Genomic DNA, 15,653 nt, shown 5'->3' on the forward strand with positions numbered 1-15,653 from the left:
CTCTTAGAAATACTTCCTAGAATCTGACCCACTAAAAGGCATGAGTCAAACTCAGTCACCTATTACAGACTAATATTTAGTCAATTGCCTTTATTTTCCTCGCTGTATTCTAATGTTCAGACATTTCTAATTTAACAATTGTGGGGGAACCCATAGTTTGCCTGTGTAACTGCTTTTGTAACATGCTTGAAGAAGTGCTTCAATGACCGTAACTCCTCTCTCCAATTCAGTGGAGGACTTGCATTAGCCATTTCAAACACACATGAAATCGCTGACACAACCAGAGGCTCACTCTACAAATCTTTAATGTTGGCTCAGATACGCACCTCATGGCCAGGTAACAAAGAGTCATACACTCTTGCAACACAGTACTTTAGGCAGTGCAACCCTTCACAGCAACTACACTTCTACATTAAAACAGCCATTAAATAAAGATTCAGATCCCAGTCCAACCTGCCCCCTCCCCTCTTAAAAAAATTGTAACCATATAGGGGTCCCTTTGCAACGCCACATGTGATATCAAATTAAGACACCTTGTGTCCCATTTGTGATAACAGAGACACCTTGGCTTCCTAAACTGTTTTAGAAAGAACAAAAATGGGTTTACAGTCCTGAACTTTTTATGAGAAAATTAGTATCAAAATGAAAAGAAAACCATTTATGTTATTGCACCCCTTAGTGATGACAATCTATTTTATGAATCCACTAGATATGTGGCTTCTGAGCACTAAGAGTTGTATGCATGATGCATATGGATATGAAATTTACGGTCTTATGAAATATTGCCAAAAGTAGAAAGCCTGCAATAATGTGCAGCCCAGGAAGCTTAAGATAATACAATTCCTTAGCCAATGTGTGTTTACATTTCCGCTGAAAGTGTAATAAACTCTAAACTCTGGCAGTAACTTAGTTAAACTCTGTTCTTTAATAAATGGTATGGTATACTTTCTAGTGCTAAAGAAAAATCACATCTGTTACTTAAAATGTTGTATGTACAGTGGGTCTATTAAAAAAATCAACACTTAATTGTCACCACACTGTGGTAACAGAGGTGTCGCAAATTTCACGTACAGAGAAAGACGGTGGTATCTTCCATACACCAGTGTGGTAACTGGTGATAAGCATTAATGATAACCATTGTATTGGGGTGTTTGCAGAGAGAATAATTACTAACTACCTTAGTGACCTATGGCCTGATTTACAAAGGTGCTGAACTCCTTTCGTAGCTTGATCCCGGCTGAAGTTGTTTAGGCCACTAGTGTTAATATTTTTCATTAAAATAAAGACTAAAAAGCAGGTAAGGTCCCACAGCACTTTACCAACTCTAAGCCTGTTCTCAATAGGTGCTGAGCACCTACAACCCTCAGTGAAATCAATGGGAGTTGTGGGTGCTCAGCCTTTCTGAACATCATACATACAGCATCACTTTTAGTGTGGAGGGCAGCAGCCAAAGTAGCACATAGCACAATTCAGAGCAGATGTGGGAAATAATATATATGCCCTCTTTTAAAGCAAAAAAATATTATAATCGCTATGCAAACTCCTCCTAAAGTGACCTTCTTATAAGCGAATATCAGAAATCCTTATCTGATCATTATGTTTACACCAAGTACTCTCCAGAAAACATACTTGTTATGCACACATGGCACAATGTATTTTGATGCAAGGGAGCATGAAGGGTACTGTTGAAAAGATATAAAGGAGTCAAAGAGAAAAGAAAAGGAGTACTTGTGGCACCTTAGAGACTAACCAATTTATTTGAGCATGAGCTTTCGTGAGCTACAGCTCACTTCATCGGATGCATACCGTGGAAACTGCAGCAGACTTTATATATACACACAGAGAATATGAAACAATACCTCCTCCCACCCCACTGTCCTGCTGGTAATAGCTTATCCAAAGTGATCATCAGGTTGGGCCATTTCCAGCACAAATCCAGGTTTTCTCACAACCTCACAAAACCTGGATTTGTGCTGGAAATGGCCCAATCTGATAATCACTTTAGATAAGCTATTACCAGCAGGACAGTGGGGTGGGAGGAGGTATTGTTTCATATTCTCTGTGTGTATATAAAGTCTGCTGCAGTTTCCACGGTATGCATCCGATGAAGTGAGCTGTAGCTCACGAAAGCTCATGCTCAAATAAATGGGTTAGTCTCTAAGGTGCCACAAGTACTCCTTTTCTTTTTGCGAATACACACTAACACGGCTCTTACTCTGAAAAAAGAAAAGGAACACTGAAAGATCAGACTTGCCTTCCCAAGTAGCAAGTCTGTAAAAAAAATAAAATAAACTGGGAAGTAAAATAATATTTTGAGAGGTTAAAAAAATGTACAGAAAAAAGTGATCAATTCTGCCACTCTTAATTTTTCTGAGTAGCAAGTAGCCCCACTGATTTCAGTGGGACCAGCTGTGCAGGTACGGTACTACTCAACATCAGTAAAGGGGGCAGGATTGAGCCCTTAAGGTTGAAAGTGCTGAGAGTAAAATATTAAACATTGATCAAGACAAATTCTGACAGCAGGAGTTTGTTATTTTATTTCTGGTCAGGTTTTCAACAATTTCAGAGTGAGTTGCTGAAAGGCTGTAAAGGAGCCAAATATCACAGTCTAGGGTTACTATTATAAGAAATATGCTGATGCATTTCATTCTTCATTTCAAGAAAACCCTGAACTGTTGAAAGGATGAAGTAATAGACAGGCTCATTCACTTTAAGGGATTGTAGCTGTTGCTTAGAGAAAATAACTCCACCAGTGCTGCTCTATGTCTAGAAGCGAACAGAAATTTTACCTGTGCATCTATGTTTTTACGGGAAGAGGCAGGTGTGTTGGCATAGGAGCTGATGGAGGAGCTGGTGTTAATGTCATCGGTGCTGAGGTTATCTATGGTGTCACTGATCCCACTGCTGACAGAGCTGCTGTCATCCCAGCTGTGGAAAGAACACATGCTTTATACCCAAGCAAGACAATACTAGAGCTGTTGAGGAATCAAAAGACATACAAGTGATAAAACAAAGTCTCAAGATGACAAATATTATTGATACAGATATATCCAAAGTGCAACTTTTGACCGGTATCAGGCTGTGCTTCTTGGTGACCTACTTTCTATTGGATATCTTATTCAATACTATAGATCATCATTTTATGATCACCTATTCTGTATTAGCAACAACATCCTGACACCAGGATCCTGGCTCAGCCCCCAGTTCGTATAGCAAAACAAAGTTTAAACTAAACATCACTCCCTACCTCCTCAGTCCCAGAAGAGGAGAAGTGGTAGGCTTAAGAAGATACCTCTTGACAGATGAAGCAGGATTTTACTGACTCATCAGCAGGTACAGGAGCTCAAATTCAGTGGTGAAATTAATTTTTGAGCAAACTTCTGGACTCTGTCTTACTAACTGAACCTGGATAACAAACTATCATATTCCATCCCCAGCATCACCATCATCAGCACCTAGTTATATTGTGTGGTTGCCAAAGAGGACAAAGGGACAGAAATTTATTTAGAAATAGCCAGCTGGTTGTAGTTTTTAAAGCTTTAATCAAAGAATTCATTTGTTGTTTAACTAATGCATAACCCTGCTGACACTTACATTAATACTCCTGCCAGTTCGGTAAGGCAATAGGTTACTATTTAGGACTAGCTTTTCCAGCACGTTAGCTGCAGCTTTTTCCATCAAATATGAAAGACACAACTGGAAGTTTAGCACAAAAAATAACCACATATTTAAATCAATTGGAAGGTCACAACAGACAAAAGAAAAAAAATTCTAACATCAAGACAGACACTTCACCTTTAACGTGCACTTACAGTAAACTGCTGAAGTAAAGATTTACGAACTAGTATACAATGGCTTCTTTTCTAAGGATAATAAAACCCCATTTGAATAACTGTCCTACTGGCAACTCTCCAAAGATGCCTTTGGAGCCCTCGCAGCCTACTGATAAATACACATTTCAGAAAATGTATAAACAAATATTTCATAGACAAAGTGTTAGCTGTAAAGAAGCCCAGGTATCTATGGCAGTGCTTCTCCAGCTATATTAGAATATGGTCCACAGATTTAGAGAAATCCAATCCCCTACTTTTCTTACAACATTTCCTGTCTGCTTTCATGGTCCTGTATTCCCTAAGATCAATGAGGGTTGCTGGACCATTGTTTAGAAATCACTCACAAACGGATACACAGGATACACAATGTATGTTTGTTTCTTTCTTTGTTTTTAATTGTATGATTATACATAAACCCAAAGACCAATGGGTTGTAGAGGTTAGAGTTGAGGAATGGGAGCCAGATTTTCATGTATTATATTCTCAGATCTGCCACTGACTTTCTGTATACCCTTTCGCAACCACTTCCATCATATGCTTCACGTTCCCTATTTGTGTTTACAAAGATACCTACTCTAATGTGTTGCATGAAGTTTAAAAGAATGTCTTTTAAAGTGATTTTTGCTCAGAGTATATAAAAGCAACATTTAAAATTACAAGAAAAAGGATTTGCAAACTCGGGCTGACTTGTCTACATGGGCACATTAAAAGTTCATCCAAATTAACTGAAGATATGCATTTAGAGTGAATTCGTTAAACCACAATAAATCCCTGTATGGAACCTCTCATTCAGAATTAAAGTGGCCTTAATTTTGGTTTAGTTTAATTGCTAAATTCACACTTCTTGTTAATTCAGATCAATTTTCCTGAGGGTCCCCATGCAGACAAGCCCCGCGTTTTGCAAACTCCACACATAATTTGAGAAGTTTGCAAGACCCTGAATCTTAAGTTCAAAAGGAAAACAGAAGTTCACATATTTGGTGTTACTATTGTTTAGAAGAAAAAGATTTTTTTCCCTCTAGGACTAGTTTAATCTGATTATATTTTGAAGGAGGAGCACTTAGTAATAGAAAAACAAAGATATAAGCTTTTTTAAATTAAATCTAAGAATCCTTGGAATATAACAAAATAAGCAAAAAGACCCGACAACAAGAGTTTTGTTGCAATTGCTGTTTTCTAGTATTCCTTGTAATATACCACAGCTCATTATGTATGACCACACAGCATTCTCGTACTCCAATAGGCCCTGATTCACAAGACACTTAAGCATGTACCTAATTTTAAACACCTGAGTAGCCCTATTGACATTAGTCAGTTCCCTTGACTTCAGTTAGCCTGTTTACATGCTTACTGTGAGGCATGTGGTTGCTGAATTGGAGACATAAGGCCTACGAATAAAGTCAGAAACATGCGACTGTACTAGCTGTTGTGGCTTTAAACAGAGACTGCAAAGTGTTTGAGTTTAAATATTTGATCTACCTTAAATTTGTGGTACTAAGATGGAGAAGGTTAATCATTTAAACTTTATGTATTAAAAAATATACTACTTCATTACCAAATTAAAAAACAAAACAAAACAAAAAACCAGAATTGCAACATGTGGGGCCCAGAGCTAGAATATCTTGCATTTTGTCTGCTAATAGCTAAATTACACTATTCTTGGAGCAATGCTGATGACATCAGTAAATGATACTGATGCAGAAGCAAAACTATTTTGACAGGATAAGATGCGACATAAGCTAAAATCAGCCAGGTCAATTTCAGCTTTACTCCAAAGTACTTCAGAGTGGGGGGAAATCAGTCTTCAACAAAAAGGGAAAGAATTAGATGGGCAGGAAAAAGAAACCTTGTACCATTTAAAAGATAGTTTTTTAAAAAAGGCTATACAAGCAATTACTTCGCACCATACCTTCAAGCAAGACAGATCCTTGACTTTATTTTAATACAGGGGTTCTCAAACGGGGGTTGGGACCCCTCAGGGGGTTGTGAGGTTATTACAGGGGGATTGTGAGCTGTCAGCCTCCACCCCAAACCCTGCTTTGCCTCCAGCATTTATAATGGTGTTAAATATATAAACAAGTGTTTTTAATTTATAAGGGGGGTTGCACTCAGAGGCTTGTTATGTGAAAGGGGTCACCAGTACAATAGCTTGAGAACCACTGTTTTAATATAACTGTTGTACTCTGGACTCTGTAGATAAGATCATCATGGAAGTAGTTTTATCTGTTACTTGGCTAAATCTTTCAAAAATAAAATCTGTACAACATACATCTCAGTACAAACAGTAGGAGAATTCATTTGATCCAATTAAAATACATGCATATTTTAACCTCTTTCTTCAATCCAGCATATGTAAAGTTATTCATCCAGTATTCTAAAGAAATAATAATATGGTGAGTAGTACACATTATAATATATCCTACATTTTGCATTAAATATGTTATATAATATATCCTATCATATACACAAGGTCATAAAAAACGTAGAGCTCTAAAAAAGTATCAGTTGAATCACTGTGTACACCCCCCTGCAAAGGCAGGGTGTAGTCTCCTCATAGAGGACCTAATCAGTTACCAAACTGATAAATGTCCATTTCACAATGTTTCTTTAAAAGATGCCCAAAACCCACATAAATTAGTTCACATTATTACCTTGCGTCCGTGTCTTGATGGTTAAAGTCAAAAGAGAGGAAGCAGAAAGGGAAATCTAACAGCCCTCACAACTACAACATTCCTGGCTCTCTGAGCCATGATAACTTCTTTGTAATTTAGCTGGTGCAATTAATAATTTCTGATGTCAGCAAAAGTCAACTCAGCCATAACGCAAAGCTGGAGCCTTTGGGCTTTCCTTCATCCATTTGATCAATCAACTGAAACTCTACTTGGGTTACTCAAAATTACATGAATTCTTAGAAGTATATTTATTTCAACCTCTTGCTCCATGTGCATGGAAGTAGTACAACGATGTTCTCAAAGGATATCAGCACAATTGAAAACATCAGATTGTAAATGCGATCAAGATATAGTCTGAGATTTCAGATATTGTAACATCTGAAGAGATAAGAGACATCCAAAGGGTGAAACAAGACCCTTGAGAGGCTTGGAGCTCTCAGAACTCTCAAGAGACACAGGGCCATCAAGTTTAAGGGACCACTAGATCATCTAGTCTGACCTCCTGTACATCACAGGCCACCAACACCATCCAACATACTTGTATTAATTTAGATGGAGTAAATGGGCCAAAGATGTTAACATAACACCCACACACGAAACCCAATAACTGAAATAAGAAAAAAAGCACTACAAACCACAGAAGACTAGATTATTATGTGCCATGGGCAGAGAATAGGAAGGACTGATTTGCACCAGTGCTCAAGGACCCCGCAATGACAGAAAAATAATTAATGAGATAAATCCAGATAATCCTGGTAAGTGATCCACACCCACGCGCTTCAGAGGAAGGCAAAATATGCCCACTGTCACTGCCAAACTGACCTGGGGGAAAATTCTTTCCGAACCCCATACGTGGAGATCAGTTAGACTCTGAACCATTGAATCAATGGGAGTTTGGGTGCTAAGTTATCGGTCCGGATCAGGACTACACCATGCACTGAGGAACAGACTCTATTATACCACTAATAATTATTTTTGGCTGATGTTATATTTGAACATAATCTGTTTTCTGATGCTCTGAATTGAAAATAAAGTTTAACAATGAAAGCTGGGATATGTAAGAACCTGAATAGCCTAGTATCAACATATCAACTTGAATATTTTCATGTCTACTTTTGAAGTACGGGGGATGACTCCTGTCTGGCATCCAATTGTCAGCCTAATGCTCTCATACCTTACCCTGTTCCACTGTGTGGCTCAGCACTTCATATACAAGAAGCTGACCCAAATGATTAATTAATTAAGGGTCCTTGGGTTTTCACCCTCCCACAGTTACTGTTTCTCTCACCCACATACACTGCTGCTCCTTCGAAAGCTGCCTTCATGCTCTCTGCCAGCACAGGAATACCATCTCTTCCATAGCAGCAATTGCTCCTAAGAGGTGCTTTAGAGCAGTGGTTCTCAACCAGGGGTCCGGAGTCCCCAGGGGGTTGTGAGCAGGTTTCAGGGGGTCCGCCAAGCAGGGCCAGGGTTAGACTCATTGGGGCCCAGGTCAGAAAGCTGAAGCCCCACCAAATGAGGCTGAGCCCTGTGCCCTGAGCAACTTAGCTTCGCGGGGGACGCTGTAGTATGGGGTCCCAGGCAATAGCCCTGCTTGCTACTCCCTAATGTCGGCCCTGGCTTTTATATGCGGCAAGTCAGTTGTTGTGGCACAGGTAGGCCGTGGAGTTTTTATAGCATGTTGGCGAGGGCCTCAGAAAGAAAAAAGTTGAGGGCCCCTGCTTCGGAGCAGTGGTTTTCAAACTTTTTTTCTGGCAACCCAGTTGAAGAAAATTGTTGATGTCCGCGATCCAACAGAGCTGGAAATGCGGGGTTTGGGGTGTGGGAGGGACTCAGGGCTGGGGCAGAGGGTTGGGTCCGGGAATGAGGGGTTCAGAGTGTGGGAGGAGGCTCTGGGAAGTGGGTTGGGGTACAGGAGGGGGTCAGAGCTCTGGGCTAGGGGCACAAGCTCTGGGGTGGGGCCGGGGATGAGAGGTTTGGGGTGCAAGAGGAGGCTCCAGGTTTGGGGGGCTGGCTCAAGGCTGTGGCAGTGGGTTGGGGTGCAGGAGGGGATCAGGGCTCTGGGTGCAGGATCTGGGGTGGGGCCGGGGATGAGGGGTTTGCAGTGTGGGAAGGGTTCCAGGTTTGGAGGGGCTCAGGACTGGGGCAGGGAATTGCGGTGCGGGGTTGGGGCGTGGGCTTACCTCTGGCAGCTCCCGGTCAGCAGTGCAGCGGGAATGCAGAGTCAGGGTTCCTGCCTATCCTGGCACTGTGGACCATGCTGCGCCCTGGAAGCGGCCAGCAGCAGGTCCAGCTACTAGGTGGAGGTACAGCTAAGCAGTTCCGTGCGGCTCTCACCCGTAGGCACTGTCCCCCCAGCTCCCATTGGCCGGGTCCTGCCCAATGGCAGTGTAGAGCTGGTGCTTGGGGTGGGGGCAGCGACCCAGGCCCTTCCTGTTCTGCGTCGTGACCCACGGTTTGAAAACCACAGCTTTAGAGTAGAGTGGGATGCACTCTCTCCCTTCCCCCACTCTTCTCACTCCAAAGTGACTAAGAACATTAGTAGTTAAGCACTGGAATAAATTACCTGGGGAGGTTGTGGAATCTCTGTCAGTTTAAAAATGGGTTAGACAAATACCAGTCAGGGACGGTCTATATATTAGTTAGTCCTGCCTCAGTGAAGGGGACTGGACTAGACAACCTATCAAGGTCCTTTCCAATCCTACACTTCTATAATTCTAAGATTATTCCTGTGGGTTTCCCACATAAATCACTAGGCTAACTACTCAAAGCAGCTTTTTGGTTTGCAGTCAGGACTGCAAACCCATTTAATGGTTAGGTTCCAGCTTGTTGCAGTTGTATGTTTTTTTAAAACAATCTATCAGCATATTCCCATTTAACAATATTCTTGTCCATAGAGTTGTCTGCTTTTGTCTATTTGGAAGGTGCATAAGTATCACCACACAATCCTCAGGACAACCTATCACCGCAGACGTCATTCATATTAGCATATTATAAATATGCTACTATGAAGAGGGGGGAGGGATAGTTCAGTGGTTTGAGCATTGGCCTGCTAAACCCAGGGTTGTGAGTTTAATCCTTGAGAGAGCCATTTAGGGATCTGGGGCAAAAATTGGGGATTGGTCCTGTTTTGAGCAGGGGGTTGGACTAGATGACCTCCTGAGGTCCCTTCCTACCCTAATATTCTATGATGATCAATTAAATCATTACTAACTAGTGCCATTGTCAAAGTTTGAACTTTGCCCTTATGCTGATGTGTGTATTTTATAACTTCTCTCTGGAGCTTCAAAATCAAAAACAAAATTAGAATGAACAGCTCAAAAGGATCGTTTGTCAAAAAGGGGAAGCAGAGCCTTGGGGCATCTACAGTATTTCAGCTGGAAACATGGCAATTACCCTTTTCCACCTAAAGCTTTAACTGTTTATTTGCTGATTGAGAAAGAAAAACTTCATAGTACAAAATTAAAAAACAAACAAATAAAAACTTTAAAACTCATCAAATCTTCCAAGAAGAAAGCCTCACAATAAAGCAATACTTAAATTTCCATTAAAAAGAAAAGGAATACTTGTGGCACCTTAAAGACTAACAAATTTGTTAGTCTCTGAGGTGCCACAAGTACTCCTTTTCTTTTTGCGGATACAGATTAACTTGGTTGCTACTCTGAAAAATTAAATTTCCATTGTTTCCTTGGGATCCACCATGAAACTGACATGATTGTATCCGGAATTCAAGAAACCATATAAAATCACTTGCATGCTTTCCCCCAAAAAATGTTTTACTATCAGTATGCCAAATAAATGTCTGCAAAAGAGTGGATGAAGAGAGCATCTATTTGAAAAAGCAACTGTGAATTTAATGAAAATATTTTATGTGCATATGAATCATCTACAATATTCTTCAGTAAGTCCCCTTTGTCACAATTCTGTATGTTTACCTAAATTTTACAATGAAACAGTTCAGAGCCAACCAAATTTGGAGTTTAGAGACACCAATGTTACATTGGAACAGTTCTGAAAAGTGAGAATGCCAAAACATTTAGAAAAAGCAAACCATGAAGGATCTGACCATCATATAGCAAGTTTCCAGCTGGTCTTGTTGAGACAGAATCTAATCCTTTTAATGACATCCCATATCACGCTGTATAGTTAGACTTTCAGAAATCTTGCCAAAGCTGTTCAAACCATTTTAGTTTTTAGGGAACACACAGTTTTTATTCAATAAAACATTCCATTTCATTAAATTTTATTTAACATTCATTTTAACTAAGATATGATTTCAGGCATATTTTTGAAGGCTATATTAGAAAAAGAATAGTAATCAGCAGGCGATAATATTTAGTCCAGCAAAAGACATTTACAAGATTTATAAAAGTTATAGGTGCCCTCTTCATATTTACTCTGCCCCCTTTCTTAGTCCCTAATCAAAATTCTTCTATCAGCAGTGACATAGTATTCTCTCTCTCTTTCCTGCTCTTTTAAAACTTGAACAAGACCAGCCACTGACAGACTTTCTGTGTGCACAATCAAGCACACACCAAATAGGGGATTTTTATCCCATCCGAGCTTGTCCCATGGAATGAAGATTCTCAGAAAGAAAAAAAAAACACTATGTCAGTTTCTACAGAAACTAATAATCTCTCCTTGAAAAGCAGAAATTTAAAGTGTGATATCATCATGCTTTACCTGACCATATTTTGAGTCAAAGAATCATCAGCTAGTCACTATATATAACCACTAAGCACTGCAGCCAGACTGCTGTATTAAGTTGCAAACATTTGACTGGTGGAACTTGTTTTTTGGCCATTGTTCAACACAATTGTGCCTGTGAACCTACACTGCCTCGAGGGGTTGGAGATAAATCAGTTAGTGCGTCTGACCCAAATGTAGGATTAGCCCTAACCCACAGCAAAGTGAAAAGAATCCTGTAAAAAGTTTTTAGTCAGCTATTAACTCTTGTTTGCTGGAGTTGCACTTCATCATTCATATTTTGTAGATCTTCTTATATAAGTAATTGCACAGTCCCCTTTACTGTAGTTTCTGAGCACCTATGAAGTGTATATATAAGGGACTGATCCTGAAATTAGAGCACAGGAAGGGGTCCCTGAGCCTCTGAATCTGCCTGCATAGTCAATTGCAGGATCAGGGCCTTAATTTAGCCAACAGTAGAATGCCTAGGGTCTGGATCTCACCCCAGGTTCTTGCAACTCCATTGACTCCCCTGGACTTACTCCTGATTTACCCTATTGGAAGTTGGCAGGAGAATCAGAACTCTTGTACCATTGCTGAGATCAAGGTTAAGCTCTACTGTTAGTGATAATAATCCCTACAAAAATGTTGTACTGTACTTTTGTTTTAGTAACAGATAAGTCCTTTGTTTTCCGAACAGTAAAAGCAACAAATCAAGGCTGCAAATCAATCAAGCTTATTTACACCCGAATGCGCACACATATATGTATGCTCACACACATACAAACCGAAGAGATAAACTCTGATTCAGTGTACAGTTTGTGTAAATGGGTGGTGAACTGAGGAAACCCACAGAGCTGAAAGAGGTGGCTTTGAGGGCTGTAGTGGCCCCTGCAATTGTTGCGTTCCCTAAGCCACTGCACAAACTCTCTGCATTCTTCCCCTTTATAACTGATCTGTAGTATTTTTACTGTATTCAGGCTCTTCCACATCCAAAGAGAGAGTGCAGGATTTTCCCCATGGACATATATGGCAGTTCTGCATGTGGATCACAATTGGGATTTGCCCTTTCTTTTTTCATTAAATGTTCTCCACCTCTCTCCAACTGGAAGAAATCAACAGTGTGAACACTCACAGCTAAACATGCAGAGCACATCTACATTGACTGGAGCAGAGAGGCTGGGCTAAGAAACATGCTCCAGGATGACTGATCAGAGCAATTCCCACCGTGTTGAGAATTACCTGAGCAGAACGTCAGACTATTTGTGAATTTCAGAATCTTTGGGTCTTTCTGTAGTTGTCCATTGATTTTGCCCCTGGCAAAGATTTACACTTCTCCAGATTTTACACTTCTCCAGATCCAAAAGCTGACTCCTCCAGGATCACAGTGCCCTCTTACATTGTACTAGGACATTAGTTCAATAATGTCTCAAAGAAGAGAGTCATTGAAATACCAACAGCATTTCCTGACACAATGCCTTCTGAATACCTAGATCTTCTCTGGTCATCTCCCATCCAAGTACCAGCTCCAGACCTTATTTAGCCCGTCAAATCTTATAAGATCACATCAGAAGGAGATACAGTTGTGGAAATTCTGCTTCACAGATCAAGCAATGATTGTACATTTGAGATCCACATTTCGGATACAATATAAAAATATTGTCCATAATGCAAAGGCATATGGAATAAGACTTAGTGAGCTGGATTCTTATAGTTTTGATGTAAATCAACCATTAAAATGTGGGAAGAAAGGTATGAACTACAGTAAAGAAACGAAAATATCCTGAAATGCAACAAGTATTCAGATTCCACAGTGATACAGACTTAGATGGATAGAATAGCCAGCATAGTGGGAAAAGCTCTGAGCATTATCATCCCACGTTGGTGTTTCTGCTTATGCTTAAATAGGACAACCTATATGCACATGTGTGGCAAATGGCATGAACTCACTGACAAGGCCATCGCAAAAGATGGATGGACACTCCATACACTCACATAACTCAAACCTACCTGTAAATGGCATGATAGAATGCAACCTCTTCTTTCCCTGTCACCCCGTTTTTCCTCTCCTGCCTTTATGCAGTATTGCAATGACAGCACAGGGGGCATGGATCAGCATTCATGTCGCACTGCCCGTCAGTACCTGGGCTAGGGAAGCTAATAATCCAACCAATGGACCAAATTTGGTGATGAATCCTGGTCACATGCCACCTGAGTTAGTTGCACATATGTTGAGAAGAATGACAGCATTATACAAAAGTTCTCCAATCTCTTCAGGTCTGCCCATTGCTATACGCCTCAACCAGGATTCAGCATAGGAAACTGCAGAGAGACAGTGCAGAACTCCTGTGTGCCAAGAACTGAAGTAACTGCCAATCACTGAAGCTCTCCTTCATTATTTATAATGGACCATAAAAGTGCTTTATAAAATAATTAAGGTACAGCTCCTGCCCCAAACTGCATACAGTCAAACACAGCTTTTTCACATTTGGAACATACAATGCTGATGAAAGGCAGCTGAACACACAGACACAGGGATAATGTATGCACGCTTGCACTGTACTCCCACAGTAAAAAGAGGGCAGAGACTAAATTTGGCCTTGCTAAAACATTAGAATTTGCCAACATATGTTCTGAATAAAATCAAACTTGAAAATAAAAGTAGTTAATTTGATCACTGGGAGCAGGACTGTCCCCAAAGAAGCCAATCACTGAAGAAAGAATGACTTACCATGGCACAATTTAAAAGAACAAACACACACACAAACACACAATCAATCAATCGAATCCATTTTACTACTTAATTACACAGACACACTGCGCTGAAGATGTCAGTATCAGCTCAGTAAGCAGCTGGTTTTCTGGTGGAACTGCAACATTTTAAGTAGCATCAATAAGTCTTAGGCTTGTTTCAAAGAAATTGCAAATGTAAAGGATCTTACTCTTTAACTCAGAGAAGTACTTCCATGGAAGCCAGTGACACTTTGCACATGAGTAAGAACTACATGCATGAAAAAAAGACTGCAGATCAAACCTTAAAATGTCAAAGAGCAGACTGCACTCACAATGGCGTGACAACAGCCCCAAAAGCTATTGTTACACAGTGCCTACAGTGAGAGCACTCACTCTTGTAAAAGCAGGTTCCTACTTTTGCACAAAAAGCAACCTAACAGTGCAAGAATATTACAAAGCCCCTAACATAGCTTCCTGAGAGGGATGAAAGGTCTGTAACTCTAATGGGAAAGATACTGATTTCTAAACCAAGTTACTTATAATGAAATAATTTAACAACAACTTCATGGTAACAGTTAGTCAATAAATATATTTGTAACTGGCTGAGGCATAGATGAAAAAAATATACTAACAATCTGTCAATTCTTGAATATTAAATTCCCTGTTATTTTATGAAAATATACCTAAACAATAAAATCCTGATTTAATTTATTGTTCTGCACTTAAAATGGAATACAGAGTGAAGTGAGAAAGAAACAAAGTTCTAAGATTTTCTGCATAATTCATCGCATATTCTGCTTCCAATGTTGCTGCCAGTGTAAAAACTGACTCCGTTTAAACAAAGTTCTTACACAGAGTTCGTGCTTTTGAAAGTATAGAAAACTTCCTACCTTGTAATACTCCTAGGCCAAAGCATTTCTCCACTTTGCTGCCCATGACGAGTTCCAGAGAAAGGGCTTAGATTGATTTTACACGTTGATACCTTCATCAGGCTACCATTAAAAACTCTGCTAAAGAAACCAGCTTTTAATTTAAATATATGAAGAGATATTTTAAGAAGCTGAGCAAGGTTGTTTTTCAGCAGAGCACTCAACAGTTAGCAGCTCTTAAAGACACTAAAAGTAAGGGCTAGTTAGAAGGTGATCATCAAACTTCCCTGGAAAGAAATCTGATCCCTCAACTAAATTAACCTCTGAAGTGCTGAAGGAGTGAGAGGTCAAGACTTTCTGCTGGTACTAGGTCATCTGTGAAAAGTTGTAATGTGGTGGCAGTGAAGGGGACAGCTTATGCAGACCTTTAGATCAGATATCATAAGGTACAGAGTAAAAGCCCAAGTCAGAATACCTGTAACTTTGTATTTTCTACTAGCTAGGCAGCATAGTTTGATCACAACTGCAACCCCTTAATCTGAAAAACACATTTCCTAATCTATTTTGATTTAAATAATGTTGAAAAATTAGACTAACGTTTTTCCTTTTTAACATTTTCACAGAAGACTCTGATAACACTGTAGGATCAAGACAACGCCTATTCGTGCGTGGAACTCAATACAGAGAGGACGAGAAAGACAAGAAAGACAATAATAGTAACACAAAGTTACACAGAACAGCTAAGGGCTTGATCCAAAGCCCAGTGAAGTAAGTGAAAAGACTCCCTTTGGCTGCATTGAGTGTTGGTTAGATCAGACCATAAGTGTACAATTTGGAGGCTTTCCAGTTTTTGTTGCTGT

The 15,653-nt window shown here is 40.0% G+C and overlaps 1 protein-coding gene across 1 annotated transcript in view; it reads right to left on the reverse strand.

Annotated features, from left to right (window-relative positions):
• Nucleotides 1-15,653, reverse strand: part of NAV2 (neuron navigator 2) — a 671,297-nt gene that overhangs the window by 70,756 nt on the left and 584,888 nt on the right. Inside the window, exon 12 of the mRNA XM_084631659.1 lies at nucleotides 2,790-2,928. Coding sequence (XP_084487785.1) covers nucleotides 2,790-2,928 — 139 coding nt within the window. The remainder of the gene's footprint in view (nucleotides 1-2,789; nucleotides 2,929-15,653) is intronic.

This window comes from Lepidochelys olivacea, assembly GCF_965140295.1.
Source record: "Lepidochelys olivacea isolate rLepOli2 genome assembly, chromosome: 6".
Taxonomy (NCBI): domain Eukaryota; kingdom Metazoa; phylum Chordata; order Testudines; family Cheloniidae; genus Lepidochelys; species Lepidochelys olivacea.